Source organism: Camelus dromedarius, chromosome 11 (assembly GCF_036321535.1).
Source record: "Camelus dromedarius isolate mCamDro1 chromosome 11, mCamDro1.pat, whole genome shotgun sequence".
In the NCBI taxonomy this organism is placed as follows: Eukaryota; Metazoa; Chordata; class Mammalia; order Artiodactyla; family Camelidae; genus Camelus; species Camelus dromedarius.
The window spans coordinates 39534484-39559402 of NC_087446.1; the positions used below are offsets into that span (position 1 = coordinate 39534484).

Consider the following 24919-nt stretch of genomic DNA (forward strand, 5'->3'; position numbering starts at 1 on the left):
GGGACATCCCTAGAGCCACAGACGAGATTTATGAGTATTTCTAAAAAGCTTTCCTGGGAGATTGAGGTTGCTGCTGACTTGACAGTTTATCTGGACTGGCCCTGCATGGCCCTTTAATCAGAATTAAAGTGATTAGTATCATTCGAGCAGTAATGACTCTAAGCTAATCCATATAAATGCAGAGAAAACTACTAACCTCAAAGGTCTATTTTAAGAACCTTACTAATATTGTACTATCTACTAAATTCTGCACAATTTTAGTGGCCCTGAAAATTTTGTTTGTGTGTGTGTAAGGCATCAGTTTAAAAATAATCTGGATGTTTCAAAATAACATCTCATTCCATTTTTAAAAGTTATTTTCTAAGTTTGTCTTTTGCCCTTTTTTTTAAAAGGAAAATGTAATGAAATAGGTAAATCTGAATAGTGTAGTGTATGGGTATACATTGTCATCAAACTCAAAGTGTCGTTATAATGCTTAAATGAGAAATTAATAAAGCATTCTGTCCCTGGCCCGGAGTAAGGGCTCAGTAAATGAGAGAGGAGCTGCCACTGCTACTTCTATTACTCTTATTATAATGAGGATATTGGCCTTTAGATCCAGTTTTTAGTCCTAAATCTTTCTGAAAGCTGTTTCTTGATTTTTGATATTTTGTCTAGGAAGCTTTTTCTCTGTATGTATTTTGATTGTGTAGTGAAATCTGTTTTCTGTTAAGTTTTTCTCAAGCCAGATGCTTGGCAGGCATGTCAGGAGCCTATTAAGGTGCTCTAGGGGATGAGTGAGTAAAAAAATAGCTTAGCAGCAGCTCTTTCCAATACGTTGTTTCTGTAAGACGCTGCCTTTTTATCCCCAGAGAAATCAAGAGGACATGGACATAGAGATAAAATGAGTTAGTTCACAAAGACAGCTGACCTTGACGTCAGCTTTATTTCCACTAATTGGAATGTTACATAGTCTCTAAAATCTGTTTGTTCTGTTTCATTTCCTATTGTCTATACTGATAGTACTAAGTAAATGGTTGATATGATCCACCTTTTTGGCTGCACGAAAGGCCATCATAATTCTGTTCATCTCTACTGTCTGCCCAAGAGTATTTTCAGCCCTCTTGTCCATAATCAATAAGCTTATGCATAAACAGCCAAAAAAAAAGTTGTGTGTGGTTGTGATTTTGTTTCATTTTGGAGAGAAGGTGGAAGGTGGGGATGGCCTATACACTGGAGAATAAAGGAGAGGGGAGGACCAGATCTGATTTAATTTCTCTTAGCCTCTCAGTCTAATTTCTTTCACTCAGCACACTGGTGTCTACAAAGCTTTATTTATGTATGTATGTATGTATGTATGTATTTATTTATTTAGGTATTTAGATATTTATTTATTTATGTATTTATTTATTTAGGTACCCAGAAGAGCCAGTGTGTATTTAAAAAGTACTTACCTTCCTGCCTCTTTTGTTGTTCTTTGTTTAGACCAGTTCATTTTATCTTACATATTGAAGGGGACAGTTTAGTACCTAATGACACCTCATTACAATGCTAAGCATAGTCTTTTTTTCCTAACTTTATTGAGACATAATTGACATGTAACATTGTGTACATTTAAGGTGTACAATGTGTTAATTTGATACACTTATATTGCAAAATGTAAAATGTAAAAAATGAGCATAATGTCTTATACATGGCAGACTTCTAAGAAATGTTTGAAAATCAGACAATTTCATTCTGGTGTACATTGATTAACTGAGGACTTACTATGTATCAGGCACTATGTGGAGCTCTAGAGGCAACAAAGATGAATACAGGACATTCTTTTTTCTCCAGGGCTCACCAACCAGGACTTTTGAGTAAGTGCAGTTGTTTTGATGAGTGTTGTATCAAACAAGAACAAGCTTATGTAGGTATCCAGAAAAAGGAGAGTTTAGAGAGATTGGGGAGAAGGGGCTTTATTTTGTCTTTTTTGTTGTTATCATTAAAACTCTTAGCTCTTTAACCTAATTCCCACTGTGAATAATAGTTATCTAGGTGAACAGATATTATCTAAACGATAGCTGAGCATCATGCTAGGTTCTTGAAGGACTCCATACCATAGTGCATAATCTGGAGGAGCATATAGTTTAAATGGGGAGACAGGACATAAATATTATGAAAAGTTAAATAGTAATTCAAGACAAGAATAGAAGTGATATCACAAGATAGTTTTGGGGTAGTTTCCCAGTGAATTAATTATCCAAATAATAATTACAGATAGAATTCAAAGTATAAGCTCACTGTGGTCTAGCAAGACAAGGTTAAGTCTTCCTCACTCATACTGTACCTGTTCTCCATCTTTGTCCAGACTTCTGGTCCTGTGCCAATTCTTTTTTTCTCCTATCTATAAGCCTCCTTACAGGTTTCCTTTCTTTTCTCTCTATTCTAAAGCATTGATTCATCATTTCAACCTGTCTCTACTCCCTCACTGTCATGTCCTGCCAGTCTGCAAGCACCCAACCCCAGATCTGTTAGACCACCTTCTTTCTCCAGCTCTAAACTCAAGCTGCTCTGTTCTGTGGCGAAGTTTTACCTAACGTGACAGATTGGTCCATCCTCCCTACCATATACAGAGTTATTTTTTTTTAAAGCAAATCTCTGCTTAGAATCCTCTCATGGCTTCCCTCTTACTTTACAATTAAGAGCAAACTTCTTTTGTCACTACGCGTTTATTAATCATCTGCAAACTCATCTGGGAAGTCTGTTTTCATGGTATCTGTACCACTCCTTTGCCAGCACAACTTGGTTTAAGGTCATCAGTTATCCATCTGGCCATAACATATATCTCATCATGGCAATCCCCTTTATAACTTCCCACCCCACTCTACACACATATAAACACTTTTCTTGTCCTAATGCCTACCAAGGCCTTGTCCTCTAGAGGCCTTTTCCTTTGCTTTACACCTAGGGAGTTGTTTTCATGTTCCCACATATACCATGTTCTCTCTTCCATATACTTGCTGTTCCTTCTTATAGTACAATATGTCTTCTGTTCAAAAGCTCCTTAATAGTTGCCATTTACTACATACCAGGCAGAGTGCTTTGCATGCCTTTTTTCATTTAATCCTCACAAGAACCTGATGGGATAAATTTATTTTCCTTTACTTTAAAGATAAGGACACCAAAGCCTAGAAGAGGTCATGTAATTTGCCCAAGGCACACTTTTACTAAGAGGAAACCTAGAAATTAATCCATTGCTCTACCAAATATGTTACGTTGCCTTCTCTTAGGAAAAGGAGCATATTTTATTTATTTTTGTATACTTAGCACCTAGAATAAGACATAGTAAATATTTGTTGAGAATGAAGTGAGGTCTGAGCTAATCTTAAAGAATGAGGCCATTCTAAGCAGGAGAGAACATAGACAAACACAGAAGTGAGGATATGTCTACAGCACACATAGAAAACAATGATCAGGTCACCATGGCTTAACACTTCCCCACCTCCTGCTGCTCCAATTTTCTCTTGCCCTTTGCAGCAAACCTCCTCTAAGTGTTGGCTATCTGATTCTTCTACTATTCTCTCTTGAATCCATTCTACTCAGGCTTTAGTCCCATTGCTGCACCAGATTGGCTATTTTTAAGTTCACTTCTCTGTTGCTAAATCCAGTGGACATTTCCTAGTTGTCATATTACTTGATCTGTCTGCATCACGTGACACAGGTGATCACTCCATTCTTACTGATACACTTTCTTCCAGGATACTATACTATCGTGGTTTCCTTTCTACCTCACTAGTTGTAATTTATTCCTCTCCTGCTCAGCCTTTGGATGATAGAGTGCCTCAGGCCGAGTTCTCATAGTCTCTCAATCTACACTCACTCCTTTACTGATCTAATCCCGTTTTCTATCTTTAAATACCATCTCCATGCTAATGACTCCACAGTTTATATCTCTAGTCCAGATGTCCCTCCCTGAACTCCAGACTCTTACAGTTGACTTCTTATTAGCATCTCCACTTGGAAGTCGAACAGACATCCCAAATTTAACATATCCAAAATTAAACTCTTACTCTTCCCCTAAAAAACTGCTTCTCCTGCAGTATTCCCCATTTCGGTTTATGGCAGCTCCAGCTTTCCACTTGCTAAGGCTGGAAACTGGGACTCTTATACCCACAACTAGCCTGTCAGCCACATCTGGCCACTTCTCTGTTACCACCCTGTTCGTCTACCTGGTTCTCCTCACCCTTTATATCCTACCACCTGTTCTCAACACAGTAGCCAGAGTGATTCTTTTAACATAAGGATAGAGTATCACTATGAAAACCCTTCAGTGGTTCCCCATTTCATTCAGAATAAAAACTAAAGTTGTAATAGTCTACAAAACTAATCTGGCCCCCCTGTTACCCAGCTGATCTCTTGTCGTACTCCTTTCCCTGTTTGGTGGTTCAGCTACACCAACTTCTTTGCATTTCTTCAAACATGCCACTGCTTGTGCTCTGGGGCCTTTGCTCTTGCCCTTCTTCCTGGAATGCCCTTTCCCCACATAGTTACAGGGCTCACTCCTTAATTTTCTCTAAGTCTTCGTTTAAATGGCAGCATCTCAATGAGATCTGCCCAGACTACCCTAGTCAAAATTACAACTCGCATGTCCTATTTTACCCTCCTGAATTGTATCCTCAGAGCATGTATCACTTTCTATTCAATTAACTTTTTGTTTGTTTACTTTTCATTGACTGTTCTCTCCATGCTGTAAAATAAGCTCTGTAAGGGCAGGGACTTGTCTGTATTTTCTTCATAATACCTGCTTAAATCAATGTCTGGCATAAGTAATTAATAAATAATTACTGAACTGAATTAGATTAAAATAAACTCAAGTATTTACAGCTGAAAATCTTTTGGAGATCTTGAGGTTTATTTAAGTAGATTTTCTAGCCATGAAAAAAGATACGTGAGCCCCAAATACAGAGAATATACAGTTAACCAGGAAGGTTTGTTAATAGCGATAGGTCTACATGTACTGTTATCATGCTCCTCAATGTCATCTGGTATTAAATTATGTTTAGCCCAGCAACTGACTGGACTGGATTTTATAGATTGCCTTCCCTCTCTCACAACTAACAAGAGTTTAATCGGAGCATTAAGGAGCTCTAAATAGGCCCAGCTTTTGAATCTGCGTATCAGGAGGGGGCTGGGAGCATGAGTGGGAGGATGTCATGTCCCAGTGATTAATGATCTCTAGGAAGCTGAAAAGGGGAGAGTAATATACACAGTATTTCTACCCCCTGGAGTAGGAATGCAAACACCATTGTGCAGATCTGTGCATAGTCACTGACTTCCTGGTAGCTGGAGAATTTCATACACTCTTTTGCCACAAATAAAACTGTCAGAGAAGTGACAGAGCTCAAAAAGCTGGCCTTCCTTACTTAAAAAGAATAGCTGAAACACAGTGAGCCAGAAAATTAATTTTGTAGTTGTTTGGGAGCTCAGTTGTTTGATAAGAAATGAGAAATTGAGAACTTTTCTTGAAAAGTCTAAAACCTCCAAATATTTGTTGAATCAAACTCTACGTTTGGTTTTGTAAATTTACCAAATTCCTGGAAACTGCTTATTTTAAATGAAGTTAAAGGGAAAATTCCTTTGTAATGAAATGCATTACCTTAAACTTTTCTGTGTGGTCTCTATGGTAGATTCAGGGAATCATACTATTATTGGTGGACTCCAGTGTATTGCCCTATGTGTTGAAAAAAGAATCCTAACATATCAGAATGGCTTTTACACTATTAGAAAGTAATTCTAAGATAGAGTTCTGTTTTTTTTTTTCTTTTAACCCCAGTGAATATTAAATTATATGATATTTAATAGCAGTTTCCAAATGCTTAAGTTAGAAGCAAAATATTTTTATCTATAGATAAGGGCAATTTTAAAAAGAAAGTTTGAGGGAAAAGCATTGTATTTCAGCCAATTGTAATTATTTACAAATAACCAAAATTAGGGATTTTGTTTAATAGTGGTAGCAGCAGCGGCAGTAATAGTAGATTCTGAGTGGGAACAACCAAATAACTTGTATTTTACCAAGAACCATTCATTCATAGGACTTACTAAATTATTTTTGTTCTTGGTTCTAATTTTTTTCATGCCCTCTATATTACCACTTATTGTTCAATATTGCCTGGTTTTTAAACTTTGAGTTCTTATTAACTTTTTTCCCATAATATAAAAAGAATATATTCATTCTTGGGGAAACGGAGCCACACTTCAGGATAAAGGAGAGAAAATATTTTTTATTTTATTTCTCGGTTTTTTTGTTGTTTATTTTGTTTTATTTTTGAGGGTTTCAACATAATCTAAATTAAAAGGGACTAGTATGGTCTAAATTAAGACGGCATCAGTTAGATTAACCCCTGAATTTGGTTTCCAAGTGGTTAGACTTTTAAATTGCATTTGCAGGAGTTTATTTTTAGTCAGGATGTGGTTATTTTTAGATCTGCTTCTCAGTCACTAGGAAATGTAATGCCTGTCTCTCCATTGTTGTTTATCAGGAAGTTCTGAGGCACAGGCTTCTAAGATCCAGTAGGACAGAACACCACCTCTTTCTCCTTTTAAATGAAAGAATATAAAATAGTACATGAAGGAAAAGATGTTAATTGAGAGCATGTCTAATTTTTAAATTGTTAGTGTCATTTTAATCTCCTATACACTGAGCAACAGAACAAGATTTTTAGGGAATACCAAAAAAGTATGAGGTTTGGGTTCCCCCTACTGGTGCACATCCCAGGCTCATTATTTCATTAATACATAGCAGAAAGGCCTAGGGGGATAGAGATTTGAAATAGCTATGTTGGCCTATTTTGAAGAGGTCTGGTGATGAGAGAGGGAGAAAAAGCACCGTTACCTATTTTCTGCAAATGTCTTACAAAAAAATGGGATGATCTAAAAATTATATTTCTACATCTAGAAAGGATAAATTAATCCTGCAGTATTTGGTTTTTAATATTGTTGCCTCTGTGATAAGGTGCTTATATATAGTGCTTCTCAAATATGTTGTACCTAAGGAATAATAAAACACCAGTGGATCCACAAAAGAATTTAAAACCCCAAGGAAAACTGTGACGTTAGTATTGTGTCATAATAAAATTAAAGAGCTGGTGTTAAAGCTCACTAATTCTTATTTTAGCATTTCTGAAAGTGACATGACATCATGTGATTGTGTGTGTCCATTTCACATCTGTTCTTTCTAATTTATCATGTGTGTATTTGAAACAGTTCTCTTTATTTTCTTAGTCAGCAAATGCCACATAATATTAAAGGCGCATTTTGAAAAAGAATTTTAATTGACTCCTAAAAGTCATTTCTGAACTCCTTATTATGTTTGCATTTTAAAGGACTATTCAGTCAAATTAAAATATTGTCTTTTTAAATTGCTTTTCAGTAATGCAGTCAACCTTTTAAGCAACGTTCCAGTCTCTTGTTTGGATGTTCTCATTTGTCCATTAACCCATGAAGAAACAACCCAAGAGGCAACTACTCTAGATGAACTGCCCGGTGATAAAACAACTGAGAAAGAAACAGTTTTGAAAAATAGTACCATGGTATACAATGGTATGAATATGGAGGCCATTCATGTTTTACTCAATTTTATGGAGAAGAGAATAGACAAGGTAAGACTGATAAAATGGAGGCCTTGGGAAGATGCTTCTGAATACAAATGTGCATACATACAGACATCACAGGATGTGATTTTTGAATTTAAACTTTTTTATAGCTGACATCTTGAATAATCATTTATACTCTGGGAACCATTTTACTACAATAAATGATAAATTGCTGAAACCAAGTGAATTTGTTTAAAGCTGAAAATTGTGTTGATGCGACACCACAATTGTGACTAATACCTAAAAACAAAGAAAAACTTTTTCTACGTAGGTATTTTGTAAGTCCCAGATGTAAAAATTATCCTCCCAAAAAACTTGATGATAAATACTTTCCACAATACCTAAAAGATAGACATCTTTTTAAAAAACTGTCAACTTTCCATTTGTTGTTGCTTGTTTTCTCTTTTCTGTCACTTGCTTTTGTCAGGTAACATTAATATTAAAAGGCAGCAAGGTAGTATGGGTGGGTCATCAAAACCTTGCCTCATTTAAGCCAAGGAGGGAGGGAGGGCCCTGCAAAATGTAGGAAAATCTAGGAAGGATAAAAATGTGCATTAGTAAACATGAAGATAACTTACGAAATAGGAATATTGTTAGGAGAATAATTTTTAAAATAGTTTGTACGGCTTTGGTAACATAAGATGTCTCCCTCTCAAAAAAAGGAGTATTTGGCCCTACTGTACAGCACAGGGAACCATATTCAATACCTTGTAATAGCCTGTAATGAAAAAAAAATATGAAAAGGAATATAGACATAGAAAACTGAATCACTATGCTATATACCAGAAATTAACACATTGTAAATTGACTATAATTTTTAAAGAAGCAAAAAAAGGGAGTATTAATATACTTAGTTATACAGAGAAAAGTAATACTATTAGAGACTAAACTAACACAGCGTGTATGGTTTTCTTTATAGGGAAGCAGCTATAGAGAGGGTCTAACTCCGGTTCTCAGCTTATTAACAGAATGCTCCCGAGCCCATCGAAACATCAGAAAATTTCTCAAAGATCAGGTAACTGTTTAATACGTATTACATCTCAAAGCTAATCTTCTTATATGTGTTTTTTAAACATAAAATTAATGAGTCATTCTTTCACAGTGGTTTTCATTAGAATGTTAGAAATTCAGAAAAGATACTGTTAATCTTTGAAATCTTCCTAACCCAGAAATAAGTGATCCTATATATTTTTTGAGTTATTTATTCATTTATCCAACAAATGTTTAGAGAGATCTGTGTACTGTGTTCTAAGCATTGAAATATAGATGAAGTTTTTGCCTTGTGGAGTTTACCTTATAGTGGGGGACTAAAAGTAAACAAACAAATATTTGATACAATGGCAAGTAGTGTTAAGTGTTCTGAAGAAAGATACAAGGGAAAGGAAAATTTAAGGGAATAAGGAAGTCCCTCTCTGAGGAAATGACATTTGAGCAGAAACTTGGATAAGTAAGAACTGGACCTCTGAGAATATCTAGAAGAGGATATTCTCTGAGAATATTTCTGAAAATTTTCTAGAAGAGGAACTGTACCAGAGAGAACAAGTTCAAAGTCCCTGAGATGAGAGGATGCCTTAGCATGCTTAAGGAAAAGCAAGGCTAGACACCAATGTGTGAGTGAGAGAGTGAAAGATGAAGTAGAAGAGGTAAGCAAGAATCAAATAACATAAGGCTGTAATATAGAACTTGTGAATCTCTTCTAAGTGAGATGGGAAAGCACTCAGATGGGAAAGATGAGACTGTTTTGAGAAGGGCAATACTAGGACCTTATTTATATTTAGAACTAATTTGGCTATTATATATAGGATAGACTAGAGGAGTGTGAGTAGCAGATGTGAGGAGACCCGCCCAAAAGAGAGCTGATGATGGTTTGGAGTAAGATGGTTATAGTGAGAGTTCATGGTAAGATCTTTCTCAGCATCTACTTTCTGTCTGCATCTGTACCACCATATCCTGTGTCTCCTGCTCTATCACAGCAGATGGGTTGTCCCTGCTTCCTTCTGTGGCCAGCCTCTGCACTCATATCCTGGATCCCTTTCCTTCTAACCTTAAGAACTTTGCTCCTGCATTTATTCCCTCTCTTTCTTCTTACATTGATCATTTTTTTTAATGTACTGGATCATTTTTGTCTTCACCCAAACACATCTTCCATCTTAAAAGCAAAAAAAACCCCCCAAACCATCCCTTAATCCCACTTCTCAAGCTGCCTCTCCACTTTTCTGCTCTTTTTGCAGTGTTCCTCAGAAGAGTTTTCTGTACTCACCCTCTCTCTTCTTTTTACTCATTTTGATTCTCTTCTGAACCCACTGTAGTTAGGTTTTCACACTTTCCACTGCACTGCAAAGGTATTTATCAAAAGTCATCAACCTAATACTGCCAAATCTAATAGTTCTCAAATCATTTTTTAATTCCCCAGTACCATTTTGATACAATTGAGTACCTTCTTCTTGAAATACTTTCTTCACTTGGTTTCTAGGACACAATAAGGGACCTCTTCTTTGTAGTATCTGAGTGCCCGAAGATAGTATTATCTTTGTCTCCATTTCTACTCCCTTGGTGATCTGATTCATCAGTCATGGTTTTGAAAATCATCCATATGCTGATAAGTCCCAAATTTCTATCTCTATCCTTGACCTGTCCCCTAAGCTCCAGACTTAATATAACATGCCTACTCATCTCCTCCCCTTGGATGTGTAGTACATGTCTTAAGTTTAACATATCCCAAACTAATCTCTTGATTTCCTGTCCCCTCACCCTCTTTCTCTTATTTTCACATTTCAGTACGTGATATCACCATTCATCCCATTGTTCATTTATTGCCATAAAGAATTTCCCATAATAAATGAACCAGGTTCATTTCTTCTGTGTGTTGATGGTAAAGATTTAATAAACACTTTACTATGTATAGACCATATTAATAGATAATTGCTGGTAAGGAGAGATTAGAAAGTATAGGGACTCTATCTTTGAAGAATTTACAGTCTATTGGAAGAATAGGAACCATTAAAGCATGAATTATCATTTAAGCAAAATAAATTGTTTAATTGACCAATTAAGGTCATTTACAGGTTTGATTAAGACATCCTATTGTGACTGTGAGGACTTGGTGAAGAATAATAAATGAAGATAAGTGTTCTATATTTTAGCATTTTCACATTGGAGATCCATGTTCAACTAAACTGTTTAGATTTTGCTATCTCTAACCAGGACAGCCAAAAAAACCCTATTTGTATAAAGGCCTTGGGCCACACATTATATAGATACAAAAGATTATGCGACGCACTCCATGTCCTCAAAGACATACTACAGTACAGATAAAGGAGACATGACAAGTAAAAGATAACTAAAGAAAGATGAAAGGCACAATACAGAAATCAACTTCCCTTCTAAGGAAGATGTACTGTAGACTATGATGATCAAGAAAGGCAGAATTTAATGTAGCAGATGATTAGCTTTGATAATAGTATAAATGGAACCATGGCTAATTATTATGTCCTATAGTTAATGCCTGATTAAATCAAATTTGTGTACATGCAAAGGAAATTGGTCTTGAGTATTCAATATTTGGGCAGGTAGAAAGAGAACAGATGGTAGAAATTACTGACGCAGGAAAGAAAAGGAAAAATTTATTGGACAGTAGCATTGTGGGGAAATAGAAAGGCTTCATACATATGCAGTTTGTCTGGTATGATGTATAAGGATAAAAACAACAAAATTTCAATTTAAAAACTTGTTTTAAGGAACCAAAACATAGCTAACAAAATTTTTGTGCAACAAATAACCTTTGTTAATAGAGACTGTACTCTGGAACTGTAGGTATATACTACACAAAATCCCTTGTTACATGTCTCATTCTTCTATGGGAGATAAACTCAGTATGGTTGGCTGAATCAGATAATAATTTACTGTGCAATAGCTTTGTGCCTACAGGGCACAAAGAGCATTCATTCATTGTTCTACCCTACCAGAGATACTGAAATATGGATTCTGTAAATGCTTTGGGTAGGTTACTCCATTTTCTGAGATTTAGTTTCCATTTTTTTTCCATAGCTGTATCTCCAGGACCTCCAATACCTCCTGATACATGGTAGGCACTCAATATAAAAAGAGATAAGGAAGAAAGGAAGTTGAATGGATTGAATAAAAATAATATACACATAAAGAGTCTGGCATACAAACGATCTGGCAATCCCTGTCCTGGGTATATAACTAGAGAAAACTATAATTTGAAAAGATACATGCACCTCATTGTTCATAGCAGCACTATTTACTGTAGCCAAGACATGGAAGCATCCTAAGTGTCCATTGAGAGATGAATGGGTAAAGAAGATGTTGTGTATGTATACAATGGAATACTACTCAGCCATATAAAAGAATGAAATAAGGCTATTTGCAGCAACATGGATGGACCTAGAGATTATCATACTAAGTGAAGTAGGTCAGAAAGAGAAAGACAACTTATATGTGGAATCTAAAATATGATACAAATGAACTTATTTAGAAAGTAGACTCACAGAGATAGTAAACACATTTATGGTTACCAAAGGGGAAAGGGGAGGATAAATTAGAAGTCTGGGATTAGCAGACACAAACTACTATATATAAAATAGATAAACAACAGGTCCTACTGTATAGCAGAGGGAACTATATCCAATGTCCTATAATAAACCATAATAGAAAAGGAAAAAAAGAGTCTGGCATAGTAAATTATAATTTGACTTTGTGTCTATCATCATTTCCTAGCACAGTGCCTAGCTTAGAAAAGGCACTTTTTAAAAAGTTACTTGAATTAATTCATTCTTCCTTCAATCAGCAGATATTTATCGAACACCTGTAATATGCCAGGCACTGAGAGCAGTAAACAAAACAGAAAGAAATCTCTGTCCCCATGGAACTGACTCTCGGGAAGAAGGCAGACAGTAAAGAAGAAATACGTACTGTGTCAGGTGGTAATTAGTACTATGAGGAAGATTAAAGCAGAGGCAGGGGGATAAAAAAAGAGAATATTGAAGGTTAATTATATAGGGTGGTCAGGGAATGCCTTTCTATAAATGACATTTGAACAGAGACCTGAAGAAAGTAAGGGAGTGAGCCATTTAAGTTTCTAGAAAAAGAGTTTCTGGGCAGCAAATGTATAGACCAGGAGGCAGGAAAGTGCTTGGTGTGTTTAAGGAGTTCCATGGAGGTTCATATGGCTATAGCAGTGTAAGCAAGAAATATAGTAGAAATTAAGTCAGAAAAGTAGCAGGAAGCCAGATTATGTGAAACCTAGGGAAGTTGTAAGGACCACATCTTTTACTATGAGTGAGATGAGAATCCATGGGAACTGGAGGACTTTGAGAAGAGGAGTGACATAATTTGACTTTCAAAGGATCATCATAGCTACTATGTAGAGAATTAATCATGGAAGAACCAGGATGGAAGCAGGGACTACTTAGAAGACTGTAGTAATAGTTCAGGTGGGAAATATTGGTAGCTTGGATTTGGTAATGCTAGAGGAGGTAGAGAGAAGTGGTTAGATTATAGATATATTTCACAGGTAGAGCCAAATTAATTTGCTGATGGATTGGATATGTGGTATGAAAGAAAGAAATCAAGGATGTTTCCAAGGTTTTTGCACCAAACTGTTGGAAGCATGGACTTGCCATTTAATGAGATGGAAACCCGCAGAAGTAACAGCTTTGTTGGGAGCTTCATTAATTTTGTTTAGGACATGCTAAATTTGAGAAGCCTATAGAAGTCTGGAGGTCAGGGAAGAAATCAAGATAGAAGTATACTTTAGGGAGTTATCAGTAAATAGAGACCATATAAAGCCATAAAATGGAATGAGATCTCCAATAGAGTGAGCCAAAATAGTGAAGAAATGTTGCCCAAAAATTCAACTCTGGAATATTCCAACGCTTAGAAAACAAGAAGAGAAAGAGAATTAGCACAGACGCTAAGATGAAGCAACCAGCAAGATAGTAGGAGAACCAATCTAGGTGGATGCATGGATAGGTGAGTGAGTGAGCACACAGACAGACCAAGCAAGTTACGTATTCCCTCTGAGGCTCAGTATGTAAAATAGTGGTGGTGATGTTACTACTTCCTTTACAAGGATACTATGAGGGCTGATTACAGAGAATGTATGTATATCATCTATTACAACAACTAGCACATAGGAAGCACTCAGTAATTAATAACCATTTTTATTATACAATAAAACAACTAGAAAAAAAAGTGCCTTCTTTTAGTAATTAATGAAAATGCTGCAGGAATTAAAAGAAGGGAAAAACCAGTATGTCAGGATATTAAGGAAGTCTCTGTGGAAGAAAGAGAAATTTGACCCAAACTTTAAAATGGATTTTGATAGAGGCAGCAGAGGCATTCCAAGTGCTGAAAAAAGTAAAAACTCAGAAATGGATTTGACTACATCAGGTGGTACAGTGATGAGATGTTTCTCTTCAAATGAAATTTCATTACAAGCATGAAATCATTTGAGGTTTTTGTTGTTGTTTAGTTTTATTTTATTTGGAAGCAAACCTATTTATTTTTAAACATTTTCCCCACTTAGGAAACTAAGCTCTGTAGACATTGCAAGACTAATTATTTGGATGGTACCATTCTCACTTACTTTAGTACTTATGATTGATGATGGTTTTGCATTTGTGCCCTTAGGTTTTACCACCATTGAGGGATGTGACAAATCGACCTGAAGTTGGCTCAACTGTAAGAAATAAGCTGGTGCGCCTCATGACACACGTTGACCTTGGAGTCAAGCAAATTGCTGCTGAATTCCTTTTCGTCCTCTGCAAAGAAAGAGGTGGGTTAAACTCTTTTCCCTCTACTTTTTTTTATCTTTCTGAGGGAATTTGAGAAATGTTTCTGTTAGTAGTGGCCATCTCATTCCGCTCTTTTTGGAGCTTATTCCCTATCTGTTCCATTAGAGGGCTTGAGGAGATAATAAAAGTTAATAATTTAAAAGCATTTTCTATATGCTTCTGAATTCAGAGAGACATGCAGGCCAATACACTACCAAACACACTCACATTTAACTTTGCCTTCTGTACCCTTAACCCAGACTTCCTGATCTTGATGAGTCAGGGCCTGGAACCATTATGAAAAATCTGCTTAAGTAATTCAGATGCTACTATTTTGATAACCAGGCAAAGGCCTGAGTTAGTTCTCCTTTTTAATTCCTCTTGGAATTAAAGTTATAGGAGTTTTGGGCTCCTAACTAAGTTCTTTAATCAATGAATAGTTATTGAATATGAGCTATAAATGCATAACATATACCCCTTACCCTTGAGATAAAGGTAAGACATAAGTAGAGGAAATTAAAAAGTAACTATACTACAGTGTAATAAGTACTACTTTATAGGTATATATAAAGTGACTGTCTTCTGAGATACAGCTAAGAATTTAAAATATTTCCTAAAATTGTGTGGGTTATTTTGCTCTGCAAAAGGCAAGTTATCTAAATAAGGAACTTTGACTAAGTTATTTAGATATTCTTAACTACTTCCTTCTTCATCTCCTTGTTTATTGAAAGTACTAGTGTAAAACTTCAACTAAGTAGATTTTATATTTCACTTTTCTCAAGTATCCCAGTTGTGTGAGATAGTTAATTTGGAGGTGGAAAGCTTCACTCACTTCTCTCAAAATATTAAGTCAGTTGAATTATTTTTTCTCCAGCTTTATTGAGGTATGATTGACAAATAAAATTGCATATATTTAAAGTATACAACATGATGATTTCTTAGACATTGTGAAATGATTACCACAGTCAGGTTAATTAATACATTCACCACCTCAAACATGTGTGTGTGTTTCTGGTGTGTGTGTGTGTGTGTGGTAAGTGCTCAAGATTTACTCTCTGCAAATTTCAAGTGTAAAATACAGTGTTATTAACTATAGTCACCATGTTGTACATCAGATTCCCCAGAACATATTCATCTTATAACTTGTACCCTTTGACCTGATCTCCCTATTTCCCCTACCCTCTAACCCCTGGTAACCAGTATTCTACTCTTTGTTACTATGAGTTTGAATTTTTTTTTTTTATTATTTAGAGGATACTTTATTATTAAAGTTTCTGCAATCAAACCCATGTAGATAAGACCTTACATATTTAACACAGCGTGTTACCCCTGTACAAATGGAAAAAAGTATGTTTAACATTTCTAGACCAATATGGCTGTTAATTTCTGTACAATGCCAACCAAACACAGTACAACTGGGATACTTTTTCCAAAGTTGACAGCACAGCTAAAGTTTCCCAAAATTCAAATTTTATATATATATACATATATGTATTTTTTTATATAAAAATACCAATAGCAGTATGTTATGCATCAGTAGCAGCAATAGCTTTTCCAGGTTCTGCAGTCATCTGAACAAAATTATAGAGACATCCTTAGATTCTACATATAAGTGAGATCATATGGTATCTGTCTTCCTCCATCTGGCTTATTCACTTAGCATTCATGTTCTCTAGGTTCATCCATGTTATTACAAATAGCAGTATTTCCTTCTTTGTGGTGACTAAATAATATTTCATTTTATACATAGTTGACCCTTGACCAACGTGGGTTTGAATGGCTCAGGTCCACTTAGATGTGGATATTTTTCAATAAATATACACTACAGTACCACATGATCCGTGGTTGGTTGGATCTGCAGTTGATTAGATCTGTGAGTGCAGAACCGCAGATGTGGAGGGCCAATTATAAAATTATACACAGATTTTCAGCTGCATGAGGGTGCCCCTAACCCCTGTGTTGCTTAAGGGTCAGCTCTGTGTGTGTGTGTGTGCGTGTGCACGCGTGCGCACGTGCATATATATACACACACATACTCATATCTCCTTTATCCACTCATATGTTGATGGACACTTAGCTTGTTTCCATATCTTCGCTGTTGTAAATGACATTGCAGTGAACATGGGAGTGCAGATATCTCTTGGGGATATTAATTTCATTTCCTTTGGATATATGCCCAGAAGTGGGATAGCTGGATCATATGGCCAACTGTAAAGTTATACAAGGATTTTCAACTGCATGGAGGGCTGTCACCCCTAACCCCCATGTTGTTCAAAGGTTAACTGTAATTATCTTCAACTATTATCATAGACTAGTTTATTTAACATCTACTTTTAAACAATTCAATTATTTCATGACTTTGAAAAAAGACTGATATTATATCTTGAAAGTAAGTGACTGGAATAGTGCCTTGCATATAATATTCTTTAAATACTGGCTGAATTGAATAAATTTTTCTGAGGTCGGAAATTAGCTGTTTTTAAAGTATAATTATGTATGTATATGCATAAGTCTGAACCACACATGTATCTATTCATTTAAAAGTTTATCAAAATATACATCAAAATATTATTCATTGTAAAGTCTAAGTAGTAGGATGACTGGTGACTTTTTTTAGTTCTCTATATTTTGTAATTTTTTTTTCACTGAGCATGCATTTCTTGTGTACTTGTAAAATTTTTAAGAGGGGAAAATTTAAGTTTATTTCTTCCATAATTATATGTCTACATATCTAAATATAAATTATATATCTAAATATATACTTAAATAATTCTATATATCTGAATATATAAATTATATATCTAATCACTTTACTAATGAGTTAACATCATAACGAATACGGTATATACATTTATAAATGAATTTGTTAATTATTTTTTATTTGAAATGGTTAGCTTTTCCCCTCAGGACCCAGTATTTGAGGTTTCATAGTCCTAACTTTGAGCCCAAAGCCAACCCATGTTGGCAAAATTGCATCTTTTTCAATTGATCATTAACAAACCCATATATATTCATATGCTTTTCCTTCCAATTTGATTTTAAACTTAGTAGATGTATTCTGAAATAATAATTCACTTATTCAACAAATACTTTTTGAGCTAGACCCAGGGAATACAGAGGTACACAAGATATCCAAGATCTCTGCCCTCATTTTATTTACTTTCTTTATCAAGGATTGCAAACTCAGATGCCTGCAAGTGCAAGGCTGGTAATAAAGTAAGTCAAATGGACTGAACATAAGATGATAAGTGAAAACTGACACTTAGCTCATTGTTGAGGAAACAGTGGGTTGGGAGCGGAGGAGCAAGGGGTCTGGGGAGGACTGGAAAGAGGACCTTGCTCCTTTTTAGCTCCAGCTGATTACTACCTTGAATGTGTGGCCAGTGTTACCATATCTTCTAGATTTTTCAAGAGAAGCCAGCACTCTGGATTTTGACATAAAATCTCCCAGTTTTTAAATGCTGTCAACTAATTCTAATTTAAAATCTTCCGGCCCCCGCCCCCCCCCCCAAAAGAAAGTCTGTAGTCCATATTCAACTTTAAAGTCATCAGATTTGGGAGTTTTGGCTGTGTTTGGAGGCAGACTATATCAAAATGAAATAAATTTAAAATAGTTTATTAGAATAACTGAACTTTCCTCTTAACGACACTCAAAGCTAAGTTTGAAAGTTAAGGCACCATGATCTAGGCACTTAGTCACACCAGTAAGCAGAGACAGCAGTCCAGTTGGATTAGGGACACAGAGGTAAGATTAAGAAGGAAAAATTAAGTGGGTAAGATACAAAGAGCAAAATTTTATGGAAGACTTGGCACAGAAAAAGCCATCCAAGTGCCATCTATGCCAGGCTAAGCTGTATCTCCAACTGATAGCGACAAACATGTGCTCATGCTGCCAACTTGTATTGTTGAACCCCGACAAAACTGAATTTTAATTATCTGCTCTGCAAATTGTGTACTTTCTACAGGGAGCCTAAATACAGGCCTTACTTAGTTTAAGAAAAGAAAATAATTTGTAAAACAACTCCCTGCCTTTGTGGGATTTCTCCTCCACCCTAACCCCCCAGCCTTTTAACACATTCATAATTCCCAGTATGTGTTAGGTATGTTGTAGAGTAGGCGCTGAATTACAGAGGTAAATTAAGGCTTGGATTCCCTCAGCACATAGCCCCACACCTTTATAACTTTATTTTTGTCTCATTTATTTCAGGGGAATGGGTGTCTTTTTAGCTTGGAGCTAAACAGTCTCCCCCTCGCATTGATCTTTTCTCTTCCTGTCTTCTCAGAAGCCTTGTTCCATCAATTGTTACCCTCTGGCCTTTTGTTTGTTAACTCTCCCTGTGTTTTCCTCAGTCTTTGTACATCTTCATGTCACTGTCCTTCACATGTTAGCATGAAAGACTGATTTGTTCTTCTTTTCAGGATCCTTATTACCCACTCAGGCTTCAACTTGCTGAAAGTAAGGCTTTTCCACAATTCCCTACTCCCCAGATTCCACAGAAAATGCTCTCAGGAAAATCACAAATTAAGTTTCAAAAGGAATGGATATTTTTAGTCTTTGTCTTATTATACCTCTCCTAACAGTTGACACCATTAACCACTGTCTTTGTTTCTGTGCTACCACACACTACTAGATTTCCTTTGACCCACCTCTCTGTTCTTTGTTTAAAGTCTGATTTGCTAACTGCTATTTTTGTCCACATCTAATTGCCAGTATTCCCTAAAGTCATCTTCTAACCCTGTCCTCACTTACGTTGCTCCCTGAGTGGTCTCATTCCCCTCCTTAGGCTTCTGCTTCAGCCTATTTGAGGGGAATTTCCAAATCTGTGTCTCTCTTAATAAACTATTAAAATAATCATATCCCTCTGTTTCTGGTCAGGTTTTCTTCATTCTGTCTCCCACATGGCTAACAGAGGGACTGTTCTAAAATACATATATGATCTTGCCATTCCCCCTCATAAAGCTTTCAGTGATTCTCTGTTACTTGCATGATAAAATCTAAATTTTACCTCCATGGCCTACCTCTATAGTGTATTCTAAATTCACTCCTACCCTACACTTTCTGCTTAATCATACGAAATTCTTTATTTTTGCCTCATTACCTGCACTATTTCTTGGCATATCTCCATGGCTTGGCAGATGTCCTTTGGCATGGAATGTCTCTCCCATCTCTGTTAGCCTCGTGAGCTTTCTGTATTCTTGAAGGTCACCTTAAGCGTCATCTCTGTGAAGATCGTCTGAGGCAGAGTTCATCATTCTCTGCCTTGTACCATTTTTACTTTCTGTTTTTAATACTTTTGACATCTATTGTGACTTTTTATTTGTCAAAGTTTTATTCTAGACATTGAGTTTTTTTATATCAGAGATCATGTCTCCCCCAATTTTTTTGTATATATGTATTTTTTAATTGAAGCATAGTCAGTTTACAGTGTTTCAATTTCTGGTGTACAGCACAATGCTTCAGTCATTGATGAACATACATATATTCATTTTCATATTCTTTTCCACCATAAGTTACTACAAGATATCGAATATAGTTCCCTGCACCATATAACATGAACTTGTTGTTTATCTATTCTATATAAATCAGTTAGTATCTGCAAATCTCTAACTCCCAATTTATCCTCTCCTATCCCCTCCCCCTCAGTAACCACAAGTTTGTTCTCTGTGGCTGAGAATCTGTTTCTGTTTTGCAAATAAGTGTCTTTTTTTTTAGATTCCACATATGAGTGATACCATACAGTATTTTCCTTTCTCTTCTGGCTTATTTCACTTAGAATGACATTCTCCAAGTCCATCCATGTTGCTGCAAGTGGCATTATTTTATTCTCTTTATGACTGAGTAGTATTCCATTGTGTAAATATACCACAGCTTCTTTATCCAATCATCTGTCGATGGGCATTTAGGTTGTTTCCATCTCTTGGCTGTTGTAAATAGTGCTTCTATGAACATTGGGGTGCTTGGATCCCCAGTGTTTAACAAAGTACCTTACAGATAGTACCCTTAAATCTTTAATGAAAGAGCAAACATTTGTGCCCTCTATGAATTCAGTGTGATGAATACACTATCTTGTGGATTTCTCCACATAAAGGAATAATTTTAGTACAGTGTGGTAAGTGCTATAAGAGAGGAATGTGCCAGGTACTATAGCAACCTGGAAGAAGGAATGATCAGTTGGTGTGGACAAGGTCAGAGAAATGTGAAACAGACTTGGTATGTAAAGAAAAGAGACTAGTTCAAAGTGTGAGGAATCCATAGTGCACAGGAGTAACAGGAGATGAGTATGGGAAATAAGGCAGAGGCTAGAAAATGAGGATCCCTTTAGGCCCTGTTTTAGAACTTGAGCTCTAGCCTTTAGGGAGTAAGATATTAGAGGTTTTATCCAGGAAGGTGATAACATCATATTTTTGCTTTACAAAGATATAATAGGTAGTTTTGTGGAACAAGGAATGGAAGGGTGTGAGACTGAAATAGGAAGACAAGTTTGAGGAAGCTTTGAGCATAGGATTTCAAAAACTCACAGTATTTAACTGAAAGGAAAAGGACTGCAAATCCTTCTCTGTGTAACAGAAGGGGGGATGGTTTCTGGGTAGAATCTGACTCTGCCATTCTTTCTCCTTAATAAGAGAGCAAACCCCCCTTTGTTGTTTTCATAGTAGAGTGTGATAAAACCCATGTTTGTATAAACAATAATGCCATTTCTACCAGTGCAGTTCTGACTTTGCACTGTGCTGCTGTGGTTGCTTTCTTCTGTTCATAGTGCCCTCCAGCACCCTGATAAAATTATGGTGAAATATTTCTTGCAACTTTCTGACTGAATGCTGATGTTTCCTTCTGCATCAGTTTCGCCTAACTGCATGGATGAGTACTGTGGGGAAAAAAAATACATTTATGTTTCTTTTATTTTTTAAGGACCACCCAGAAGGTCTTTTGTTTGCCTTAGCAGCTCACCTTAACATCCAAATTCAGTCCATTTTCCTTTCATACTTTCCCAATATCAAATAGGATGTTTTATAGTATATTTGAAAATAGACTAAAAAGTCACTAGAAACATTCCACCAAATAATGTCAGTCAGAACTTCACAAAGAAAATGCCTCTCACTGTAAGGATTTTGTAGGCCATTTGTCTCCTCTTCCCCAACCTCCATTTTTAAGTATTTTATCTTATTAAGCAAAGTTCATTTTATTTTTAAACTATTGGCTATAGCCTCATCTACATATTCTAAAGGCAAGGTATATCTAAAATAGTCTTTGTAAACTCAAACTGACACAGAGTTGGCACAAAATGTTTGTCCCAGTGAATGAGCAGTAAACATTATTTTCGTAAAAATGCTAGGTATTTCTATTATTAACTTCCAGGAGGATTTTCTGCATAAGAAAGCAGGTTAATTAGTGTTCTGCTGACTTCTTTTTAATCTGTTTTGGCCTTTCATAAACTCTGCATTCTTAAACTGTTTTAATCTTTAGCCATTGTAGGTGGTTATTTACATTGTTTCTTTTTCTTTTTTTTTTTTTTTTTTTTTTTTTTACTGTTGCTATTATATTTTTTAGGTATACTTATTTAAACCATTTATTCACATCATCTCAAATTGGACTTTCACAATTTCAGTTAATATTTCTTTTCTAGAATCACTAAACATCCTTATTTGTTTAAAAATAAACCTTGTTTAAAAACTTACAATGGATCATTATCATGTGGGTTAAGATCTGTTCTCCTTCGGCCTCAGTGACTTTGTATCTGACCATGTCATCAAGGTCATGAATATTAAGAATACCTGTATACAGTGGATAGTCACTTCCCGTAATAACTCATTAAGAGTCCACTAATTTATCTAAATCACTCCATCTTGTGGAGGCACTGATGGCAAGAGAGGGCATATCAGATTTATTCAGAGGGCTTTCAGATTATACCACCATGACCCCTCATTAAATTCTAATCATTCTACTCAGTACCCACTGAGAATTATTACCAAAGAGACCACAGTTACCAGTAGGTTTTAACTCAGAAAATAGTTGAAAGTGACTAGCGTAAAACTTTATTTAATCCACTTACATAATTAATCCTTATTTCCTCTTGTACGAATTTCACCAGTTTGCAGCATCTTTTGAAAGCAGGACTTCCTTTTATTTGCCTCTAAACTCCCTGTTTTCAGTGTCAAGGGAAGTACCCTCCAGTTCAAGTATATGAAAATTTAATGAAGAGCTCTATCTTGGACTATTCACCCTACATCCTATCCATGCCCTTCATGATTTCATACTGATTGTATGTATCCCCTTTCCTTACCCATCTAGTTCCTTATCCAGTGCCCCTTACAGGTCCCCAAGGTCATTTTAAACGCCCTCTTCTGAATCTTCTCCAGCTTTATTTTGTCTTTTTTGAGGTAAGTTATCTGAATTATGGTAGTATTTCAGATGTAGATTTTATGGAAGACTTTATATGTGGATAAGATATGTAGTGCTTTGTTTTGTTTCCTACAGTTGTCTTTAGAATGACATATTTTTTTGAAAGCCTTAAGTAACTTTTGCCATTTTTTATCTTTTGGTTGAATGTTCTCGTGTTCACCTTGAAACTGTACCTAAAGAAAAGAAAGTGTTTCTAAATAAAGCTGCTAGTGACTGCTTAGTACCTTCCTTTAAAGTATTTAGAAATCAAGAAATTCCTACAGTTTAAGGTTCCCCTTACATTGATGAACTGATGACAAGTAATATAGAGGACCTGCCCCAAACGCTTCACTGGGTTTTTTTGGTTGTAGTCGTTGTTGACTAAGATAAGCCTAAAATTGCCATTTTACGTTTTACCTAATATTACCAGGGAAAAAGAACATGTGTTTACTTTGTACCAGATACTTTTCTAAGCACTCTGCATGTATTTACCTGTGAGGTAGATGTTATTCCAATTCTCCAGATTTGACAGTTGGAGTAAAGAGCTGCAAAATAATTTACCCAAGATCAACTTGCTAGTAAGTGGTATAACCATTATTAAAATCCAGCAACTCCTGGGCCTGCCTTCTCAATGGGTAGCATGTACTTACATATTGTTGCTGACTTCTTTGAAAAAGCAGTAACTTAGCCTATCCCATTTGCTAATACCCTCAAGTTTTCTTATTTCTTATACTCCTTCCCTCCAATTCTTATAAAGGGAATAAGAAAGATTTTACATTAAGTGCTAAAATCCCAGTCTGGCTTTTATTAACTTTCTAGTCATCATGTCTCTGAAACTGGATAAAGAAATAATATTTGAGATCAGAAACTAAAAACATCACCCTTTACCCCGTGGGTGGCCCTGTGGTCACAAAGGCCCCACTCCTGTCACAAAGTATATTCGAAACAGCTCCATTTGAATTTCTGATACCTGAAAAAAAGTCTCTCCTCAGAGACTACTACTACCACACTTTGAAAACCTCTCAATTTTAAGATTTATTGCCGTGGCATATATCTCCAACCTCCCTGTGTTGGTGTAGTTGGTGATTATAGTGAGCACCCAAGGATTCCTGTTTCCTGTCTAAAAATCTATTCTGTTTTTGCAGTGGATAGCCTGCTGAAGTACACCGGCTATGGGAATGCTGCAGGACTGTTGGCGGCCAGGGGCCTCTTGGCTGGAGGACGAGGAGATAATTGGTACTCAGAGGATGAGGACACAGACACTGAAGAATACAAAAATGCAAAACCAAAGTATAGTATCACATTTCTTTTTATCTAGCTATATCTGCCTTTGAGTTGGTTATTTGCCTTTCACTTCCTTTGTCTTTCATTTTCCAAGTATTTCTTTTCTTTTGTGGATTTGGAAGCCTTCTCTTTAATAGTGTTTTTAGAGGCAGTTTCACAGCCAGTGCTTTAGAGAATGACTTCAAGTGATTGAGGAAGGATAAATTGCAGGAAATGTTCTGCTGCATGATATTTTCAACATGCTCATTATCCTCTCCTAAGTATTAAAAGAGGTAGTGTTCTTAGATATCTACCGTCATATACTTAAAAGATACTGTTGCTTATTTTGTGCTTTCCTTTTCATAGGTTGAGATTTTATAAGGTGTAACCAAGACCAAGTATTTAAGTTGGTTATTTGATGCTACCATCTTTCTCAGAAATCTAAATGTAGGTTCCATACATTCTGATCTTTCCTCTTGCATAAAAGCCCTTATGAGTCAATAAAATAAAGCAAAAGGCACATTACCAGGAAAAGGGAAGAAGTCTGGCTCTATGGTAGGGTTTAATCAAATACTTAGGGAATCATCTTTTAACGGAGGCATTAGTATGCTGGATAGGCAAACCGGAGACTCTGTCATGTTTTCCCTGAGTCAGTGCTTACAAATTAAAGACACTGATTGTTTTTTATCCCAAAACAAACCGCCTCTCTCTTCTTTTCCCTTCCAATCCTTTCATCCCCCTCTCAACTCCAACCCCAGGTAAATTTCATAGTGTTCACTTATTAGGAGTCATTTAAGCTCAAGTTTTCTGGTTTTCATTACTGAACGTTAGGATGCCCCATACGACATTATCAATAATGATATTAA

The 24919-nt window shown here is 36.0% G+C and overlaps 1 protein-coding gene across 5 annotated transcripts in view; it reads left to right on the plus strand.

Annotated features, from left to right (window-relative positions):
* RIC8B (RIC8 guanine nucleotide exchange factor B) overlaps positions 1-24919 on the plus strand; it is a 97526-nt gene that overhangs the window by 48150 nt on the left and 24457 nt on the right. For all 5 annotated transcript variants that reach the window (XR_010383200.1, XR_838418.3, XR_838419.3 and 2 more), the window contains exons 5-8: positions 7391-7619; positions 8533-8628; positions 14268-14412; positions 23936-24080. Coding sequence is in view for 2 of the 5 variants with exons in the window: in XM_010996459.3 (XP_010994761.1) it covers positions 7391-7619; positions 8533-8628; positions 14268-14412; positions 23936-24080 (615 nt within the window). In the remaining 3 variants the exon portion in view is untranslated. The remainder of the gene's footprint in view (positions 1-7390; positions 7620-8532; positions 8629-14267; positions 14413-23935; positions 24081-24919) is intronic.